Below are 20,417 nucleotides of genomic sequence, written 5' to 3'. Positions count from 1 at the left end.
TAATATCCTTCTAAAATAATAATAATAATAATAATAATAATAATAATAATAATAATAATAACAAGAAAGAGTTAGGATATCACCATCTAAAATTTTTTTTTGGTCGAAATTTATATATATATATATATATATATATATTCTCATATTTAACTTGTATAATAATAAAAAATAAAAATATTTTTAGTTTTAAAAAATATTTAAAATTAATTATTAGTATTATTTCTATATATTTTTTATTTTTGAGTTTATATTTTTTATGAAATTAGTAGACGAAAGTCTATTGGATAATTAAAATTTGTGCTGAAAAATTTTGGTTTTGTTAAATTAGATGAAATGTGTTTAAAAAAAATTAACAAACCAAAATGTTCCAGAAAAAAATTCAATTGTTCAATAGATTTTCATCTAATTTTATAAAAAAATATAAACTAAAAAATAAAAAAAACATAGTAAAAATAACATTATTCATTAGTTTTGAATAAATTTTTTCTTTTGAAGCATGCACGAATTCAAAAGAGACCAAGCATAATTTTTTTAATAAAGTTAACAATTTTAAGTATTTAAAGTTATTATATATTATATAATTTTATTTTAAAAATAGGGTAAATAATTATCTTAGATAAATAATTAAATTATTAAACTCAAAAGCAAGTAATAATCCTTAAATTGAGATAAATATTATTTTCAATCATTTTTTGATTAAATAAATTTCTAAAATTTTTAAAATGTAAACTTTTTTTTAAATATTTTTTTCTCTTAATTTTTACACTTATTATCATATAAAAATATTTTAATATTTATAATAACTAAAATATCTTTACATATTATAGTACATGCATGAAAGTAAATTACTTTAAATTTTATTTATTTTTCTCATGATATTAAAATTATAACATATTAAGTAATTTCATTAAAATAATTATATTTTATATATTTTATTTAAAAATATGTTTTAAATACATATAACAAAGTTATTAGAATAATTTATTTATATTATTTTATAGTATATTTATTTATGATATAAAACATAAAAATATAATTTACTGTTATAATAACTAAGATAATTTTTTTATATAACAAACACTTATTAGTATCTTTTAATTGAAAAATACTAATTATGATTATATATATTACTAAATATATAATATTACATTCAATTATATAATATTTTAATTTTTTGACTTATCTTTTACTAAATCTTTGGATTTGTCTTTGTTTTGAAGGTAAAAGTATATTTATTATTATATAAGTTAAATATGAGAATATATATAACAAAAGTATAATTTTAAATAAAAATTAAATTATTATTAATTTGAAAGGTTATTATTATTGTTGTTTTAATTTATTATTTTATGGAGCAATTTTTATGATCTACCTGTCGAATAATATTCACAAAAAACCCAAAACTACAAAAAATTTTCAAAATTAATAAAGTCCAACAAATAAATTATTATCATTAAAAACAAATTAAACTAATACCATTAATATTCATGATGTTAATATATTGTACCCATTTTACTTTAGCACAGAACTTGTCTACGAATATGGAAATAACATTAACACGCGTTACCTCTTTTCCAATGCCACGCCTCTTCAGCACACGAGAAAAAAAAATTCCTTTCAACACGGTAGAATCTCTCAAAATTTTTTTCTGAAAATAATCTACTTTTTATTATTATTATTATTATTATTATTAATTTATTATTATGAATCCCGTTAGAAAATTAATAGGACATTTGTACAATGAATTGTTTATTTAGTCTAATATAAATTAAAAATAAAAATTATTTCGTTTACTCTAATTTAAAAAATATTGTTCATTTTTTTTTTGTTAATCATCATTGTACACATTATACATTATTTTTTTTTTTGGTGACTTCATTATACACCAATTACATTAGTTCCCAACTTCCCATACTTTTCCTTATTATTATTATTATGTGTGTGTGTGAGGCGCATATTATTGGCACCTGAGTCAGTTAGCGGTTAAAAGTTCGTAGGCTTGAGAAAAATGATGGGTGCTTTATCATTGGCATATCCATTCAGCAGAGTCACAGCCACCAAAGTAAGTGAAGCTCAAGCTAAACCTAACAATGGCTTCCCTTCGTTTCTTCCGAAGCAAGTTCACACTATCAAAGACCCCTTTGCTCGAAACCTCGCCATGCGTATTCACCGGCTACCCGTTTCTGTAACAACTAAACTACTTACTCATTACTTTGCTCTCTCTGCGTTTCACTTTTTGTGATTCAATTCTTTTGCTCTGCAGACTCACATGTTCATTTTATATATGTTTTAAAGTTGCTATTAACTGTGGTTATTGGAAATGACTAGCTGCTGTTGTTTGTAATTTGTGATCATGATTAATATTTTCTGACAAGGCATAATTCTCTAAAGTCTAAACCCATGGATATACAAGAATTAACACTTCAATTTGTTCCATAAAAACAGAATTTATCTTTCAATTGGCTAGAGTAGCTGAAATTTCAGAAAGTAATCCAATCTTGTCAACTTCAGAAAATTGTTCAATGTTTGATAATGAATTGTTGTGCCTGCAGGCGGCTAATATGGCCCACCTCATGAATATATTTGAATTCCACTCCATAATCATCATCGTCATCATCATTATTATTCATAAATCTAATTAGTATATGGATCATTCTCTATTTCAATATGACACAATCAGGTTAAGTTCTCAGAGAATCCTATCATGAGTAGTTGTGTGAAGCCATTAATGATACAGAACAAGGCAAATCCAGTTGTCCTTCTTCATGGTTTCGACAGGTACTCCAAATGTGCAAGAGACATAATTAGATTCTAGATTTTTGTGCTAAGACTAGCCCTGGATTTCACTCTCTTTCTTATTATTTTCAGCTCATGTTTAGAATGGAGATATACATTTCCATTGCTTGAGGAGGCTGGTTTTGAGACATGGGCCTTTGACATTCTCGGTTGGGGATTCTCCGATCTAGGTTTGTTTTTGTTACTTACTCTTCCTATTTTATGTTTGTTCCTCTCCCTGATTTTTCATTTTAATGATGTTCAGTTTGTCTTCTTTTCTTCAGCAGAAAAACTTACTTCATGTGATGTGGTATCAAAGCGCGAACACTTCTATCAGGTGCTTAATAAACTATGTGAATTTGAGTAAGACAGTTATTCTATAGGGTCTGACTTGTTCCTCAGCCTATATTCTGAAGGAATGTTTGTATTGCCAATTTTCAAGTTTCATTCAATGTGTATATTGTTGTTTTTCTTGCAATTGTTTCGGATTGTATTGAGGATGGATTTGATTTACCTACCAGTTTTGGAAGTCTTACATCAAAAGGCCAATGATATTGGTTGGACCAAGCCTTGGCTCCGCTGTCGCCATTGATTTTGCAGTCAATTATCCGGAAGCTGTATGTGCTATCTAATAATTTAAATTCAGACTATCAACAACAAGCCAGTTTCTGAGTAATTTATTTTACATTAAGCAAAATTTTCATTTAGTGACTCTGGTGTGAACTTATCATTCATTTGCAGTTCATCTTTTCAGGTGGAAAAGCTTGTTTTGATTGATGCTAGTGTATATACAGAGGGAACAGGAAACCTAGCAACCTTACCTAGACTTATAGCCTATGCCGGGGTGAGTGTTTTTCCAAGTTACTAAGCATAAACATGTTACCCATAATTATCATGAAAAATCTATCATATCTAAGCATCATGACTGCCATTGCTTTGTATTGGAAAATATTACCAGTCTAATAATTTTCACTCCTTTTTCTGCTTAAACCTTATAATGGCAGTAATTTGTTTTTCATAAAGCTTATTCATTGGTAGATTCTATGCAAAGACAAGTTCAATCTCTTAACCAGAGTTTTACTTTTGTGGGGAAAGATACGTATGGGAGTGGTGAGGATGTAATCACCCTTATATGATGCAACTTACATTCACCTCTGCTCTCTCTTCATTCAGGCATATGTATTGAAGAGTGTTCCATTACGGTTGTATGCAAACTATTTGACGTTCAATGACATTTCTTTCAGTACTAGCCTTGATTGGACTAATGTAAGTTCCCAGGTCCTAAAGCTATCATGTTCTTTGATCACATTGTATATATACACCCGATAATCTATATATGTTTTCTAGTTAAAAAATTTGCCATTTGGCACATGCAATCCTCGACCCTTATACTTGCCTAGCCATATAGGAATGTGTCCTGCCTGGAACTTATTGTGTATGTTCAAGCATCCACCAAAGTGCCTTCATCGTACTAAATGGCACTTATACTTGCACGTATTTAAATTGCAAAATAAGGTTGATTAACATGGTCTTTATATATAATATTATAATTCTTATCAGATCGGCCGCTTGCATTGTTTGTTTCCATGGTGGGAGGATGCTACAGTGGATTTTATGATTAGTGGTGGTTATAATGTTGTTTCCCAGATAAGAAAGGTATTTTCATTGCAGTATTACAAGTTCGTAAATGTATGTTGTAGTGGTGACATTATGTTGTTACGGCATTGGAATATGAAAGTTTCATCATTCTTTTGATGAATATATATCAAAATTTGATAATTCCATAAAGTTATGTGACGTTTTCAATAATATACCCTATCCCCATGACCAAAATAAAACAGTCTACCATCAGTATGACTATAAGTTCATATTTTGGCCTACATTTCTCTGTGTGCTTGGGAATATACTTACCAAAAAATTTTAATTGTATGAGTCATACTTTGTTAAAATGTTATTATATCAAGACACATTCAGGTAAGGCAATATAGTATTGTATTTGAGACTGTCTTTGCACTGAAAGTGCTGTATACATTACATCCTCAGAAGGTTGCTATCATTTATTAGTCTGTTGTTCACTGATAATGGTGAGAATTGAAACTCTCTTGCAAGGTGACTAGTGTTCCCCTTTATTATACTTTTCAAATTAAAACAGTTATGGTTCAAGTTTATCCTCACATGACTAGAAGCATAACTTTGTTAATATCAGAAACATGCTTGACTACTTTTGAATGTAGTAGTTTTCTTCCATAATTGTATGTCCAGAACTTAACATCTTCCTGAATAAGATGTTTTATATTTTGTATATGTTTCTCAGGTAAAGCAGAAAACACTTGTCATTTGGGGAGAGAATGATCGGATCATCAGCAATAAGCTTGCTGTGGTTAGTTAGTTCATCTTTCTATATTATTATAAGCAAGAAACACATAACATGCCACAAAAATGCCATGATTTTGAAACATAACCCTCGGTTATTTTTGTTTTGGGTTTATTTGACTTAATTTTTTTCCTTGATAAAGTTTACTGACTATATCATCTTTCAGCAACTGCACTGTGAGTTATCTGATGCAATTATACGCCAAATACCAGATTGCGGCCACCTTCCACATGTCGAAAGACCAGCTTCTGTCGTCAAATTCATTATTGAGTTTGTTCAGAGAGAAACCAAGTTAGTAAATCAATGTGTTTCAGCAGAATGATCACCTTTTTCCACTCTCCAACAGAGAAAAACTACTGAACAGGTAACATTTTGCAAAAGAGCAAGCTGGTGATCAATAGAGCTAAATATGTTCAAAACAACATTGTTATGCTCGAAACTAACAGGAGACAATCTTGATTCTTGATTCTTGTTGGAATTCCATATCCCTAACATTATGTATTAGAGAATGTGCAGACTGTTGTTCTTCATTCAGTCATAATTTTTCTTAGCTTAACCATGATTTTGTTTTGTGACATTGGCACACTACTTGTAAATGTTTATTAGGGTGTTACTATGATTGTTTAATTTGTTCGTAAGTAAGATTTCAAATATCCAAATTCCTATCTTTTATACTAAACAGAAGGTTGGAAAATGTTAGGAATCATTCTAAGCATAGGTTAACGACTTAACTCTGCCATAATACTACAAAAATTCGATCAAGTTTTTATGTTAACTAGATAACTGTCAATCTTTTGACGGCCTAACTTAGGTCAACTAAGTAAAACTTTGCAATAGTTTAAATATACAGAGGATTCTACTTTTATATTAGAAGTTTAAAACCAAATTAGGTAGATCAAATCTGTCTAATTATATTATTTATTCCTAGTTTGATTTTGTTCAAAATTACTAAGATGTCGTCTAAAGCATGCACCTTTATATATTTTTTATTTTCTCATTTGTCAGCTACGCATGTTGTTACATCAAACTAAAGTTATTCTAAGTTGGTGTATTGAGTATTGACTTGGAACATCCATAAGAGAAAACGTTCCCACGGAATGAATGATCAGCAGCCACACCCCCACACGAGAAAGGAAAATCACAAATGAAATCGTGTTCCTCATTAGTCATTGAAAAGACCTTTGAACTAACTAAACTTTTTCATTAGGAATATGAATGTTGCAATTTGCAAACTGTTTTTCAGGTTTTTTTTAACCACTTGCAAAAAAAAAATGTATATGCGGTACCATGGCAGGTAAGAAACAATCAGGGTATATATCATACTAATAAAAAACTTGTGCAGCTGAAAATGAAAGAAAGTGAATGAATGAATAACATGTAAAGTGCTGCTAATCATGCAGGATAATTATTTAAGAAATGGGGGAAGAAAAATGGCAAAGTGGCATGGAATCATAGATTAAAAAAATAATTTATATATGGGCTAGGAGGTTCCATTAAATTAAGAAATAGTGCCTCTCATAGTCATAGATATACAAATGGAACAAAGCTAAGAAAACTGACTAGGTTTGTTTCTACACTAATATGTAGTCAAAATCAATCAAATATAAAGTGATGATAATGAAGCCAAATTCCCCTACCCTTTTTTATTCCAAAAAAGAAACAAAAATGGGTTTTGCTTGAATTGATGACTATGGTTGCAAAATCTGGTCCATACATATGCAAAACAAGTTTAATCTAGACCCTCAAGACTAACAATAAGGTAAGAAAAAGGGACATTAGAAACATGGTTTTGGTGCCTTGTAAAGGACTCAAAGCAGCTCCACTCCCATCATTGACACCAGTTGAAGATGATGGACTTATTCCAAACACACCAGTAGGACTCCCTGTTCCAAAACCGGTGCCAGTGCCGGTGCCGTTGCCGGTGCCGGTGCCTGTTGATGGTGTAGTGGAAGGTGATGTTCCTGGTGTACCGGTTGAGGGTGTTGTAGAGCCTGATCCAGCATTGCTGCAACAGAACCATAGAATAACAATATCAGCAAATAAATTAAAGACCTTATGGATTAATATAATATAAGAAGTATCAATCAATAACAACAACTCTTATGTAACTCAGAAAATGTTTGTTGCACTCATTTTTTAGAGGGCACCATTGATTTATTAGCATTTTCTATCTGATAAAAATTTAGCGAGATTCACATTTTATCTAATGGTAAATGATAAATGAGTTGGCATAATACTTGATATAAAAAAAATAAAATAAATATCCTATCTAAGAATATTATATATGAGAGCACAGATGTAAAGATCAAAGTGGTTGAAGTTGACAAGAATAATTGTGGAACATCCTAATCATGACAGCTAATATTTCAATTTCAATAGAACAAGCATATGACACGGCTTAGCTCAACTGGTGGAAATCTAGAAGTCCTGAAAAACAAAAATTTTTAGCTAAAACTGTCAAATAACACAAAAAAAAATTCAGGGTACATAAACCAAAGAAAAAAAAAAGGCTTCTTTTACTATAACCCAATAATAATAATAACAATAATAATAATAATAATAGTAACGGTTTTGACTAATGTTGTAAAATGCAACGTTTTTTCAATGCTGAATAAAAGCACTCAGTTTTTGAAATGCTTTTGTATATTGCTGAAACCCACCAAAGATTCTAATAAGCTTAGCCACCCACCCCAAATGGAAAAGTAGAATAATCCTAAAAAAAGGAATCATGTTAAATCACCTTTACATCTAAATGAAAAAGAGATTCGAGAGTAGGAACAGAAAACACTCCCAAAACAAACTAGTTTCATAGGATCATAAGACACATACATAATCAAGTCAAGATATACATACCTAGGACTTGAGGGGTAAACACAACCAGAAGATGTAGCTGCAGATTAAAAATTAAGCAAATAAATTAGTAAAGAAAAATAAGGAAGAGAAGAATAAAAATTAAAATGGGAGTTGTACTTACAAGGTGGATTTTGACTAGTGGAAGCAGCACCAGAAAAATCACAGCTATCTTGAGCATTACCTTTCCTTTGGTAATAGCTATTAACAGCATAGTTACAGTGATCTTTCACAGTGTTTGGTTGGTAACAAGCTCCATTTTGGAGAATAGCACTACAATCAGCTCCATTCCCACAAGCATAATCTATTGCTTTCTGAAGTGCTTGATCACCTACACCATCTTTGCATAAACAGTACAGAGCATCTATTGCAGAAAATAAAAAAAGAACAGTCAGCTCATACAGCAATCAAAATATGCAATTCAGAAATAACAAAATCGACAAGGGAACAAAAAACATGTTTAGAAATTTCCTTAACTAGCAACTAAAATTCACTCTCTCAATTAGAATTACATAGCATGTCTTTGATCATCATAGTAGAAATCCACCTCACAAAGAACTTAAAGCAAGAAAAAGCAATAATCAATTATAGGAACTCATGATGTCAGAGAAAACATACATGGATCAGCAGCTATCTATAAATTTTGAAACTTCAAAAATAGAAAGACTTACTTGAATGGCCAGTGAGGGCCAAGAGAAGCAGGAAATAGAGGAAAAGGGCCATGAAAAGGTAGAGTAAGAAAGGGAGAAGAAAAGAGAAAGATAAAAGTGTTTGGAGAATGAATGAATGAATGAAGAATCTGTGAGGGACAAGAGAGAAGTGTTGTGGTTTAGGTGTCTCTATCAAACTATATATCACTATGGCTTGTGTTTTACATCATTTAAGTGAATGATAAAGGCATTATTATACAATATAAAGGCATAAACTGGGAGGGTACTGTTCTGGGGAATTGTGTACAGGATTTCCTTAGTTTTATAATTCACTCATTACTTTGTCATGTTTTCAAATGGCCAATTTTACTGTAAAAATGTTTTTTTTTTTTTTTAGAGTAAGGCGACATATAAACATTTTGAATAGATTAGTTAATAAAATCTTTTAAAATAACAAACGTAATAAATTAGAATCTTCTATCTTAAAGGTTTGATTGGGTGCTATTTTTAAAAAAGATCTTTTATAAAAATAAAAGTGATTTTATATTTAAATTTTTTTATAAAAAGATTTTTTATTTTTTAATTATATTTAGATAAACTAAGATAAAAGTACTTATTTATTTATTTATTCATTATATGAAAAATATTATTTTTTAAGGAAAAAAATATCTTTTAAAAAAAATGTAAATGGTAACTTTGTAAATTTTTTTATTTTTCTAGTATTTTTATTTTTACTATTAAAAATTTGTCAAACACATTACAAAATAAAAAAATTTAATTAAAAAAGATCTTTTTTTATTAATTTAATGGCGTCTAAACAAGCACTAATCATAAGACTAATTTAAAAATAGTATGATCACATTTACTATTTAAAAGATTTTATTAATATTTTTTTAAAAACTAATTTGTGTGAATTATAAATTTTTTGAGATTTATTTGTCACTTTACTTTTTTTTTAAATTGTTTATTAGTATTGATTTTGATTCCATGTGTTAAAGGGGAGAAAGAATCAAAGAAGTGAACTTCATACAGAAATATAGAAAACACACATATTTTTTAATTAGTTCTATCTAAAATTATTGAACAATTTTGAGTCGTTGAAAATGGTTTCTTTTCCGTTATTATAAGGATTTTTTATTGTACTCGCTGGTAGTAAATAAGATTAATAATTAAAGAAAAGGTTAAGGAGAAGATAGGACCACTTTTATATAAACAAACAATTACAAACAGCATTTTTCTTCATCAGTACTCTATCATCAACTTGTGTGATCAAATTAAAAGTTTGATCCATGTTATAATGAAATTAAATCCACATTAAAATATTATATAAGAGATAAGGTTGACATTCCATAAAAAGAGGCCTAGCTAGACATGTATGAGATGTTAAAGTAATATTGTGAGTTCAACCACCATGTTAAATATATTTCTTTTATCAGAAGAGTATAAAAATAAGTTTGATATTGATTAGTTTACTTCAGGATTTAAATTTAGTACATCAAAATTAGAGCATATTTTTAGTTTCAAAAAGTGTTACCAAGAAACTAATAAATTACAGTATTATATATAATTATATACATATATAGAGAGAGACACACACAGAGATCTAAGCCATTAAACTTGTGTTTACTTAAAAATTTCCTTAATGCTTTTCATGTAGATTTGCACTTTAATTTAGAGGGGGTAAAGAAGGTTATGTTCCGCGGCAACGACTTGTCAATTGGCATGGAATTCCAAATATGGGAAATTTTGTTTGAATTAGCGTTTATATCATTATATGTATATGAAATGTATAGGAATATTTGGCACAATTACAAAGATAGACCCATATGTGAAAAGCTTCTTTTCAAGAATTTTCATTCCATATATTGCGTGGTCCTTTCTTCTACTTGTGCGTTGGCTTCGAGTTGGAGCAGCACTCTACTTTAAGTAGTTGTGGGAAAACTATCAAAAATATCCATGAAATTTACAAACGTTTATAAAAGTATCCATGAATTAAGAAAATTAATATTATACTTATAAAAGATGGATTTCGTATTACAAAAGTATTTAACTTTTAATTTTTTATTAATTTTTTAATAAAATTTTTAAATTGTCCTACCTTCAACTTCAACTCACTTTTTCAACTTTTCATAACTTAACCTACACCTTTAAAACTCTTGTTATGGAGTCCAAAACTACTCCTACAACAAATCAGGCTAAAATCAATAGTGATAGTAGTAGTGGTGGAGGATAAGACCTCAACCAATTTAGGCATAAGTTTACCAAACTCTCCTTTTGCATGCAGCAGCATCACGACCCCTCTCTCTTCTCAGGTGCGCGACGACCGTGTTCTCTTTGGCTGGGTCAGGCGCGCCACGACAACGTTCTCCTCGGCTGATACAGGCGCATCACAACAACGTTCTCCTTAGGTTGGGACACAGGCGTACGACGAAGATGTTGTAGTCACCTTAAGAGCGAGAGGGAAAAACAGTGAGAGGGGAGGAGATTGGCGGTGACTGGGTAGATGGGTGGCGGACGACAGTGAAGAGGTAGGAGGAGAGTTATGTGACTATGTGAAGATTTTTGAGAGAAGGAGAAGTGAGGAGAGAGGAAGAAGTGAGAAGAGAAGGAGTGACGGTAGAATGGGGTTAGGGTAGGATAGTTTGAAAATTTTATTAAAAAATTAACAACAAATTAGAAATTTTTTTACTTAAATAATTAAATGAAACAAAAACCAATTTTACTGGATTCTCCCAAAACAAATTTCCAAACGTGTTTTCCCTCTTCTTAATATTATGTAAATCGTCCTAGGGTGATAAGGGTTATGTAATAGGTTAAACATGGCACCCTAGAAAGATTTATGCATGCATGGCTTAGGGGATTCACGTGTAAATTGTCACGAGACTGGCAGGGTTACATACTTACATTTATGCATAAATCGTTCCACCTTGCCAGGAGTCACGTGAATTTGGGTTAAAGCACAAAGGCCTGCCACGATTCACATGCAATAGCATAACCTGGGTAGTCTAGCGCGATTTATGGTCTTTTTGGAGACCTTCAAAGCCCATGGACAATTAATGCTTGAAGAGTTACTCTAAAGTGGCTACAACGAGTTATTGCTTAAGTCTTCTCTCAACACACAGCGGCAACTCACGTTGGTGTGGGAGGAGCCACCATATTCAGCTAGCTTTAGGAGAGAAGGGTTGGGAGGAAGATGGCCCACAGCGGTGGAGGAGGTGGCAGTGAGCGGAGGTGTGGGGTGTTCACCAGCAATGGTGCGGCGGCGGTTGGGCCAGAGGAACCATTGGCCGGTGTAGTGAGGCACAAAGCAGTGGGTTACGCGGCAGAGTGAGAGAAATCTGTCTTGCAGGAAGGATGGTGGCCAACCACGGAGATATGTACCACCTTAATGGTATTGCGCATGTTGCCAGATTTATCGACGACGAGGTTAGTCATCGAAATGTAAATTTAGTTGAGTTGGTTGATGTCATGGCTCTGGTGATTACACTAATATGTTGATGAATATTAGTTTGAATATGCTTGTTAGAACCTTTTTTTAATAATGATTTTGTGGGTTTGGCTGTTTAGTGATTTCATAGGTTTTTGGTTGGGTTAAACGATGTTAGAGTTCTAATTTTTTAATGAGGCATGGATAAAGTGGTCGATAATTTTATGCTTGTGATGTTAGACTGGTGATAAATTTTTTCTTGTGCTGCTAGAAGTGTGTATTTTGATGAATACATATAACCTGACTTTTTTAATTTTAGTAGGTTATTGGATGAACCTTTTATACTGAGTATTTTTTTTGTATAATGACCGGTTAACTTGTTTCACTAATATTTATGTTTTATTAGCCAACTCGATGCGTTAAGAGTGTTCGTAGGCAACAGAAGATAATAATGCACGATTGTATACTGTCGTACTTAGATCGTGCCAATTTACTGCATGTTGCAAGGTTGAATGATTATTGGTTCAAGCTTGATGAGCCGTTGATCAGTGTATTTGTGGAGCGATGACGTCCTGAGACCCATATGTTCCATATGACGTTCGGAGAGTGCACGATAACACTACAGAATGTAGCATACCAGTTTGGCCTCCTTATTGACGGACATGCAGTAAGCGGGTGTCTCAGTGACTTCGAGCAATTGATGGAGGGAGGAAAGCCTGCATGGGTGTGGTTTGGAGAGCTATTCGACGAACTTCCACCGGATGATTGTATCGATGACTTCATAATTTATTTTTCGTGGTTCCAAAACAAGTTCAGAGTCTTGCCCGCCAATGCATCGGAGGTAACAGTACAAATCTAAGCACGAAGTTACAGATCTATGACCTAGGGTCCTACACATTTCGAATCTCTTCAGTTGATCCGGCTCAGTCTCATCCATACTATTCTTTATCCTGGTACTCCAAGGTCTTCCAACAGCAGCTCACATCATGCTGGGATCGGGGATCACATGAGGTCCCTCATATACGGGCAATAACTTTTCCTGAATAGGCGAAAAAAATGCTGGTCAGAGATGACTAAAATGCCATGTTGGGGAGTCACTTGCTGACGAAGGTGGCCAAGGAAAAACTTTCACGAATTTGTGTTTTTGCCTTCGACTAACCCGAATACTACTGGAAGAATTTTTGAGTTTCCATCTTGGGTAATAGCCATTAGCAAAGTACCTCCATACTTCCCATATAAATGAGTACCATCGATGGATATCAGTGACTTGCAAACTTTTCAAGAATGTCATCATCGCCAAGCATCTCGTACTTTCCAAACTTAACATAACTTTACCTCAGTGATATAGGAATACGAAAAATAATTGTTTCACATATTTTTTTACCACACTTTCCTGCCTTTTATAATATACTACTATGTAATTCCATCAAAGTCGTTGACGGATTTACAAATACACCTATCTGCTTTTTACTAGAGAACACAATACCTTCACTTGTGTTTTCATCAAATTTTCCTCGACGAAGAACTAACAAAAATATACTCTCAGCCATCTCTCCCTAAACTCACAAAACTTCAAGTGTGATTTGTTTATGCCACACTCGTTTATTTATAGAGTTTTTATCATCATAAATCGTTCTAGACTACTCAGGATTACTACGTTGCGTGTAAATCGTGGCACGCCTATTAGGTTTAGCAAAGAGAACGCAAATCGCGCCAGAGTTGTTAGAGTTAAAAAAGCACATTAATCGTGGCAGGCCTTTGTGCTTTAGCCTAAAATCACGTGAATCCTACCACCAAGGTGGGATAATTTATACTCAAGTTGTAACCACGAGTACCTTAGCACGATTTATGGCTATTTCGAGCTAGACCATGCATGCATAAATCGTTCTATAGTGTCATATTTAATGTATTACATAACCTTTATCACTCCAGGACGATTTACATAATATTAGAAAGAACGAAAGCATATTTGGAAATTTTGTTTTAGGAGAATCAGTAAAATTGGTTTTTGTTTTATTTATTGAAGTAAAAAACCCAAAAATTAGTATTTGAAAACTTTTGTCATATGAAACCATCTTTCATGGATATAACGTTAATTTTTTTAGATTATGTATATTTTTGTCAATATTTGTAAATTTTATAAATACTTTTGATAATTTTTCTGGCTGTTGTGCATATATTTTTTAATTATTTATTGAAAATTATTTGCTCAATAATTTCATATTTAAAAAAGTGATGGTAATTATTGTTATATATATTTAATCGTATAATATTACATCACAATAAATAGTTATTTTTTATATTAATCGATAAAAAAAATATTATTAGACGACTAAAATATTTTAAAACTCTTATTATATATTGTAAACTTAAGTTTTAATCTCAACAATTTAGTGTTGAATAAACTAGCAAACAATAAAAGCAAATGGCCAAAACGCCGTACATCTGTTTATAGTAATACTTTAGAGTTTTAATGGTTTTTCTCTCTGAGATACTTAATAAATAACCTAGGAAGAACCGATACAACACGCGATACAGACACGACACGACATGGATACGCCGATACGTTTTTTTTATAAAAAATTAGATACGACATGTTTAGGATACGTTGTGAATTAAAATTTAAATAATATATTAAATTAATAAAATATCATATTGTAAATATAAGAGAAAATATAGTTGCATAAAAAAGTCTAAAAATTATGCAATTATTAAAAAAATAAAAAATTTTAATCTACTATTGCCATCTTGCTAACAGAAAATGTATCAATTTCTTCTCCTCCAAATCCATCATCCGCAAATACCACAGCTTCTATGTTTGGTTCATCTAAAGATAAATACGAAACCTCACTCAGACCTAGACTGTTGTCATCAACTCTGCTTCTATTAATTATTTTATTTTTAAATTTAAATTTTGATTTGTTTTGATTTTAAAATATTTTAAAATTAAAAAAATCGGTTAATTGGGCCATAAAACCACAAAATCGGGCCGGACTCGTTCGGATTCGTGACAGCTTCACCAAAATTCTGCACCGCAAGAAGACACACCACCGATACGCTCGTTTGAAGTATCCGTCGAGTGTCGATGTCGGATTCGTGTTCGACACTGATACGGCGGCACCATAGGAGAATCCGTGCTTCATAGTAAATAACATTCTTCTTCTCTATTTATAAAATTTATATTTTTCCCTATTTTTATGACTTGAATAAACTATATATATACAAAAAAATAAAATATATTTTTTAAATAAAAAGAAGAAAAATATTATTTAACTATCTCTTAAAAAAATAAAACATCATTTATAAAACTCTTGAAACACACTATACAAAACTCATTTATTTATTGCACAAGATTACTACTTGCAATTCCAAGATTGCTTTTAGATTACTTTGTATATATATTCCTAAAAAGTGCTTAATTGGGGTTTTGACCATTAGAGAGACAGAAAGTTACTGGACCCATGGACAGCACTTCAGAAAGGAGTGAAGGATAAAGGTTTAATTTGATTAGTTCATGGGGATATTTGATTATTTTCGTTATAAAAATTAATAATGTCACTCTCAATTTAATAAGTTTATTTTTTCTGGTAGAGTTGTATATTTATTAAAAATAATATATCTCAAATTAAAATGACATCACCAATAATTTAAGAATAGTAATTTTACTCCTTAATTAATTACTTAATCAATATCAAATTGAGCCTTTTTTTTTTGGGTGGCTGGGTAGGGTTCGCCAATCGCCAGGGTGAATATTGAGATGGTAAATGTATAAATACTACTACTAACATGTTTTAAGGGAATTCAATTATAATATCTAAATGAAATATGACAATAATAATGTGTTATTTTTTATGCTTCATGAACACTATAAATTTGAAATATTTAGCATTCTTGCTATTTAGATTTAGATAGACACATAAATTCCCAAATATTCAATTTTTATAGATTACAACATTTATATACATTTGGTGAAAAAAAGTTTTATTTATTTTTAGATTATTAGACATAACTTCTCGAATATATGTTTGTCGGTAACTAATTATTAATCTCTAGGTTAGATTTTCTTTCCATTCAATACTTCGATTGTAACTTAGAACTCATTCAAAAAATAAAAAATAAAAAATCATCAAACCAATAAGACAATAGAATTTCTCCAATAACAACAAAATCTATTTAATAGAGGGAAGACAAACATTTTGGAGTGAATCAATTAAAAAGTAATCATCGAAAAAAAATAGATGCTTTTAGTAGGAGAACGTAAATATGACTCATCGTTATATTGTTTCAATTTACTACTTACTTAATTAATTAAAAAAAATTATAAAGCAGTAATAATAAAAGCTTTGGTTGTTGGATTGTAAGGGAAAGCGCAAGAATTAGGAAGTGGCTTTGGTTTGCAACTCTGCATTATATTGTCCGGTCCAGATCCATTGCAACAAAAATGCTGAAAAGTTGCCCTCTCTTGCATATATCTAGGATTATTCTTATCCCTATCATTGCTGCAAAATCTAAATTAAAAAGACAGAAAAAAAAAACCGTCAAAATTGTTTAAAAACACTATGATTAGTTGACTAAAATAATATTTTTTTGTCAATAAATTATAGTTCAAATAGCATAGTCTCTCTATACTCATACAAAAAAGGAGTATCGTTATTAAAATAATGTTAGAAAATTATAAAAATTTATTGTTTTTATTGATCATTAAGTCATTAATTCAATTTTTTTAATAATTCAACAACATACTTTATTTCATACATTTAAACATTAATAAATCACCAAAACCAATAAATTTTGATAGTTATCTAACATTATTCTAGTTATTATAACTATAGAAAAGTCTAAGGAACTAATAACTTTTATGTTTTGTGGCCAGTACTTAATCATAAAAAAAAGTGAGTGATTTTTTATTATTGGATGTAATCTCACACCATTAAAAATACTATTAATGACCAATTAATGGTTACAAAACACAAAAGTCAGTGACCGTAACACTCCTTAGTATACTATTTCATATTTCTCTTTAGATTTTAAGTCAAACAAAATTAAAAATAAAAAATATTCCAAATACATACCTTAGGACTCAGGTTCGGTAGGTTTTGATGCTTCTTCTACTGGTTTGAATTCTTCACCTGTATTGAATGAGAGCATTTACTTTTTGAATGCAGTGTATATATTATCAGATATTATAAATAACTAAAACATAAAAGCTTGATTTCATCTCATATTTATTTATTTATATTAAATCATGATAATGATGATGTCACAATATTGGCATGAATATAAAGAAATACCTCCATCCTCAGGCAAATCGGAGGTCCAGAGAGTGAGATTGTCTCTCAACAATTGCATGATCAAAGTGCTGTCTTTGTATGACTCTTCACTCAATGTGTCTAACTCCGCAATTGCCTCATCAAATGCTTGTTTTGCCAAATGGCAAGCCCTTTAATTCAATTTATTTCAGTAATAATCCCAATACATAGCTAATAGCATGCATATATAACCAAATCACTCAAGTAACTAATTAATAATACCTTTCAGGAGAGTTCATGATCTCATAATAAAACACTGAGAAGTTGAGTGCAAGTCCAAGACGGATTGGATGTGTTGATGGAAGATCTGAGTTTGCAGTTGCTGAAGCAGCCTATTAATACAATGCAAACAAACATACATAATATAGTACTCTTTTGCATCCACCGATTATTACATAAAAAATCAATTACTCGTATCAAATACCTCGTATGCCTTGAGTGACTGTTCAGCTATCTCTTTCCTTTCTTGCTCAGTCTTGAACTCAGCAAGGTAACGATAGTAGTCACCTTTCCTGGATTACGAAAACAAGACAAGACTTTAGAATGAAACCACTCGTTTCAAAAGCTTAAGCCGATAGAAAAAAATAACATGAATAGTTATATTTCTTACATCTTGTAGTAGAAAACAGTGGCTTCTCCAGAGTGGGAAGAAGGAATGAGATGGTGGTCAATGATGTCGAGAATATCACTGCAGATCTTGGAAAGCTCCTCCTCCACCTTTTGGCGGTAACCCTTGATGATTTTGACGTTGGCCTCATTCCCCTTTGACTCTTCCTTCTGTTCGATTGAAGACATGATGCGCCATGAAGCTCTTCTTGCACCAATCACGTTCTTGTATCCCACTGACAGCAGGTTCCTCTCTTCCACTGTCAGTTCCAGATCCAGCTTTGCCACTGTCTTCATGCATTCTACCATCTCTGCATTAATAATATTTATTAGTCATGTAATATTTTTTTTTGTATAGATGATAGGAAGATTCGAACATGCAACTTTATGGAAAAACTATGTCATTTGAGTTATAGTTTATTGGTCATGTAATACTCTCATTATTTTAAATTGATTATATATTATTAGAAATTAATTTTGATGAGCTAATTATATAAATTACGAATATAAAATATACGCTAAAATATAAAATAAATATTAAAAATAAATTAAATAATATATATATTTTTTAATACATAAATATATAATAATTAATTTAGTAATTGATGATTTTTAGTATATATATAATATTTTTATATTTTTATAAAGTATTTTAAATCAATTTTTCTTATAATAATACTTAATAACACGTTTTGCATCTAAAAAAATAGATCTCACCATCATTTCTTATTATGCAACAACTCTCGTTAATTTGAAAATAAAAAACTAGTTATATTTTTTTCTAATCATATCATCCCTCCAAATTTTTGTCCTTTTCTTAATTAGATTTATGAAAGCTAATGGGTTTGGATTCGCATTTGCATTTGCATTTCTTTTTTGAACAAATCCAACAATTCCGAAGGTGAGTAATATAATACATTCAGCATAAGCATGATGTGATTAATCATAAAAATGAAATGAAATAATGTTAATTAAGATTAAAAAAAAACAAATCATAACAAGGAATGGTAAAAACTAAAAAGGACCTTCATATCTTTCAGCCTGCTCAGAAAGCTTGGCTAGGTAAACCTGAGTCTCTCTCTCCTTCTCGGTAGACATTGTTTGTATCAGAGAGAGATGAAAACAACAATAGCTTTGTAATAATAATGTGTGTTTGGTGATTGTGAAGAAAAAGAAGAAGAAAAAGAATAAGAATGCGTGAAAGAAGGGAAGGTGGGGTGGAGTTGTTATAAAGGAAGGAGCAAGTTGTGGAGGAGAATGTAAGACCGAATCTGTGCCGTTAGATTATTTTGGAACCGACCAAAACGGAAATCAACCTCTTCACTTCTATGCTGTAATTCCATCTACTTGAATTGTATTCTTTCTTAATAATAATCATACGCTGATTGGATTTATGTGCACCATACAATAATGCATACATACGTGTATATACGGTAATATATATTCAGTATTGTTGCTGGACATGTCTTCTTTCTAGGGTGTACAACTTCTGTCTCCTTTGACTTTGACATGGGGCATGTTAAAAATAAAAATAATCAAGTTTAATTGGAATAATTTGATTTAGTTTCCAATTCAAATAAGAAATAAAAAGTTATAGACTGTCTTTATATAGGGTGGAAAGAGTGGAAATGGCGGAACTTTTGTTTGATTTGTCAATTAACTTTTGTAGGAATCGATCTAATTGAAAGGTTGAGGAAAATGAGAGTTTTTTATAGGAAATTTGTGTGTTCTTTTATAGAAAATTTTTATATGCATCAACGTTATTTTCTAGAAATTATAAGAGAATAAAAGCAATGTAACTAAGGTTGCGTTGGTTTTTGAGAATAGGAAAAGACAAGACATTAAGAATAAGATATAAAGGACAGAGATACAAAATTTTGTATTCTTATATTCTGTTTAGTGATAACTTAAAATAAATTATGAAAATCTAATTTATTCTCTCTTTTTTTCATTCAAAAAATTTGAGACGAAAAATATAATAATAAAAAATTAACAAAAATAATAAAAAAAAATAAAAAATAAGTTGTGTCATTTGTTAGTGTCTTCGTGTCCTTCCTATGAGAATAGACACAAAATACACTAATTTAGTATTCCTGGATCCATGTTTTTTCTGTCAAATACGTTTTGTGTCTCTGTATCTCAGTGTCCTGTCTCTGTAAGTAAACCCAGTTTTAATATATTATGTGAACTAGCTTCACCAAAAAAGAAAACAAAGTTGGCTAACCTAGAGATGAGTTTTTCAACGTAACATAGAGCATGATCTTACGTGTTAATATTTTCATCTCTTGATAGAGTGAGATTCTTTGTTCGATTCATAGAATTCGAATATGGACAACAAAAGTATTCCATCACTAAGAATATAAAGATATGCCGATGCAAAGCTTTTAAATTAGAATATGATATCGAAGTTGTTTTAGTTGCCAGAA

General features: G+C 30.7%; 3 protein-coding genes across 4 annotated transcripts; 1 reads left to right on the top strand and 2 right to left on the bottom strand.

Annotated features, from left to right (window-relative positions):
* The first annotated feature begins 1,880 nt into the window (after positions 1-1,880).
* Positions 1,881-5,808, top strand: LOC112791989 (alpha/beta hydrolase domain-containing protein VTE7). 2 transcript variants are annotated; one of them, XM_025835056.2, is made up of 10 exons: positions 1,881-2,185; positions 2,681-2,778; positions 2,869-2,966; positions 3,060-3,112; positions 3,297-3,392; positions 3,530-3,619; positions 3,949-4,041; positions 4,336-4,431; positions 5,090-5,155; positions 5,316-5,808. In XM_025835056.2, the coding sequence occupies exons 1-10, from the start codon at positions 2,009-2,011 to the stop codon at positions 5,469-5,471; spliced, it is 1,023 nt and encodes a 340-aa protein (XP_025690841.1). In that variant the 5' UTR covers positions 1,881-2,008; the 3' UTR covers positions 5,472-5,808. The 2 variants fall into 2 exon arrangements, with proteins under 2 accessions (XP_025690841.1, XP_025690842.1); XM_025835057.2 differs by having other exon boundaries at positions 1,929-2,185; positions 3,063-3,112.
* Positions 5,809-6,601: 793 nt separating this feature from the next.
* LOC112791987 (PLASMODESMATA CALLOSE-BINDING PROTEIN 2) lies at positions 6,602-9,101 on the bottom strand. The gene is made up of 4 exons (XM_025835055.2): positions 8,671-9,101; positions 8,124-8,363; positions 8,003-8,039; positions 6,602-7,154 (listed from the first exon to the last, which is right to left on the bottom strand). Exons 1-4 carry the CDS (start codon positions 8,720-8,722, stop codon positions 6,884-6,886), a joined length of 600 nt encoding a protein of 199 aa, XP_025690840.1. The 5' UTR covers positions 8,723-9,101; the 3' UTR covers positions 6,602-6,883.
* A 7,123-nt stretch (positions 9,102-16,224) lies between these two features.
* On the bottom strand, positions 16,225-19,330 carry LOC112791986 (14-3-3-like protein GF14 iota). Its single transcript, XM_025835054.3, has 7 exons — positions 19,017-19,330; positions 17,996-18,302; positions 17,810-17,897; positions 17,608-17,717; positions 17,368-17,516; positions 17,149-17,205; positions 16,225-16,584 (listed from the first exon to the last, which is right to left on the bottom strand). Exons 1-6 carry the CDS (start codon positions 19,087-19,089, stop codon positions 17,150-17,152), a joined length of 783 nt encoding a protein of 260 aa, XP_025690839.1. The 5' UTR covers positions 19,090-19,330; the 3' UTR covers positions 16,225-16,584; position 17,149.
* Positions 19,331-20,417: the final 1,087 nt, after the last annotated feature.

This window comes from Arachis hypogaea, chromosome 13 (genome assembly GCF_003086295.3).
Source record: "Arachis hypogaea cultivar Tifrunner chromosome 13, arahy.Tifrunner.gnm2.J5K5, whole genome shotgun sequence".
Taxonomy (NCBI): Eukaryota; Viridiplantae; Streptophyta; class Magnoliopsida; order Fabales; family Fabaceae; genus Arachis; species Arachis hypogaea.
The sequence above is the reverse complement of the archived record's forward strand: the minus strand, read 5'-3'. Positions and strand labels throughout refer to the sequence as shown.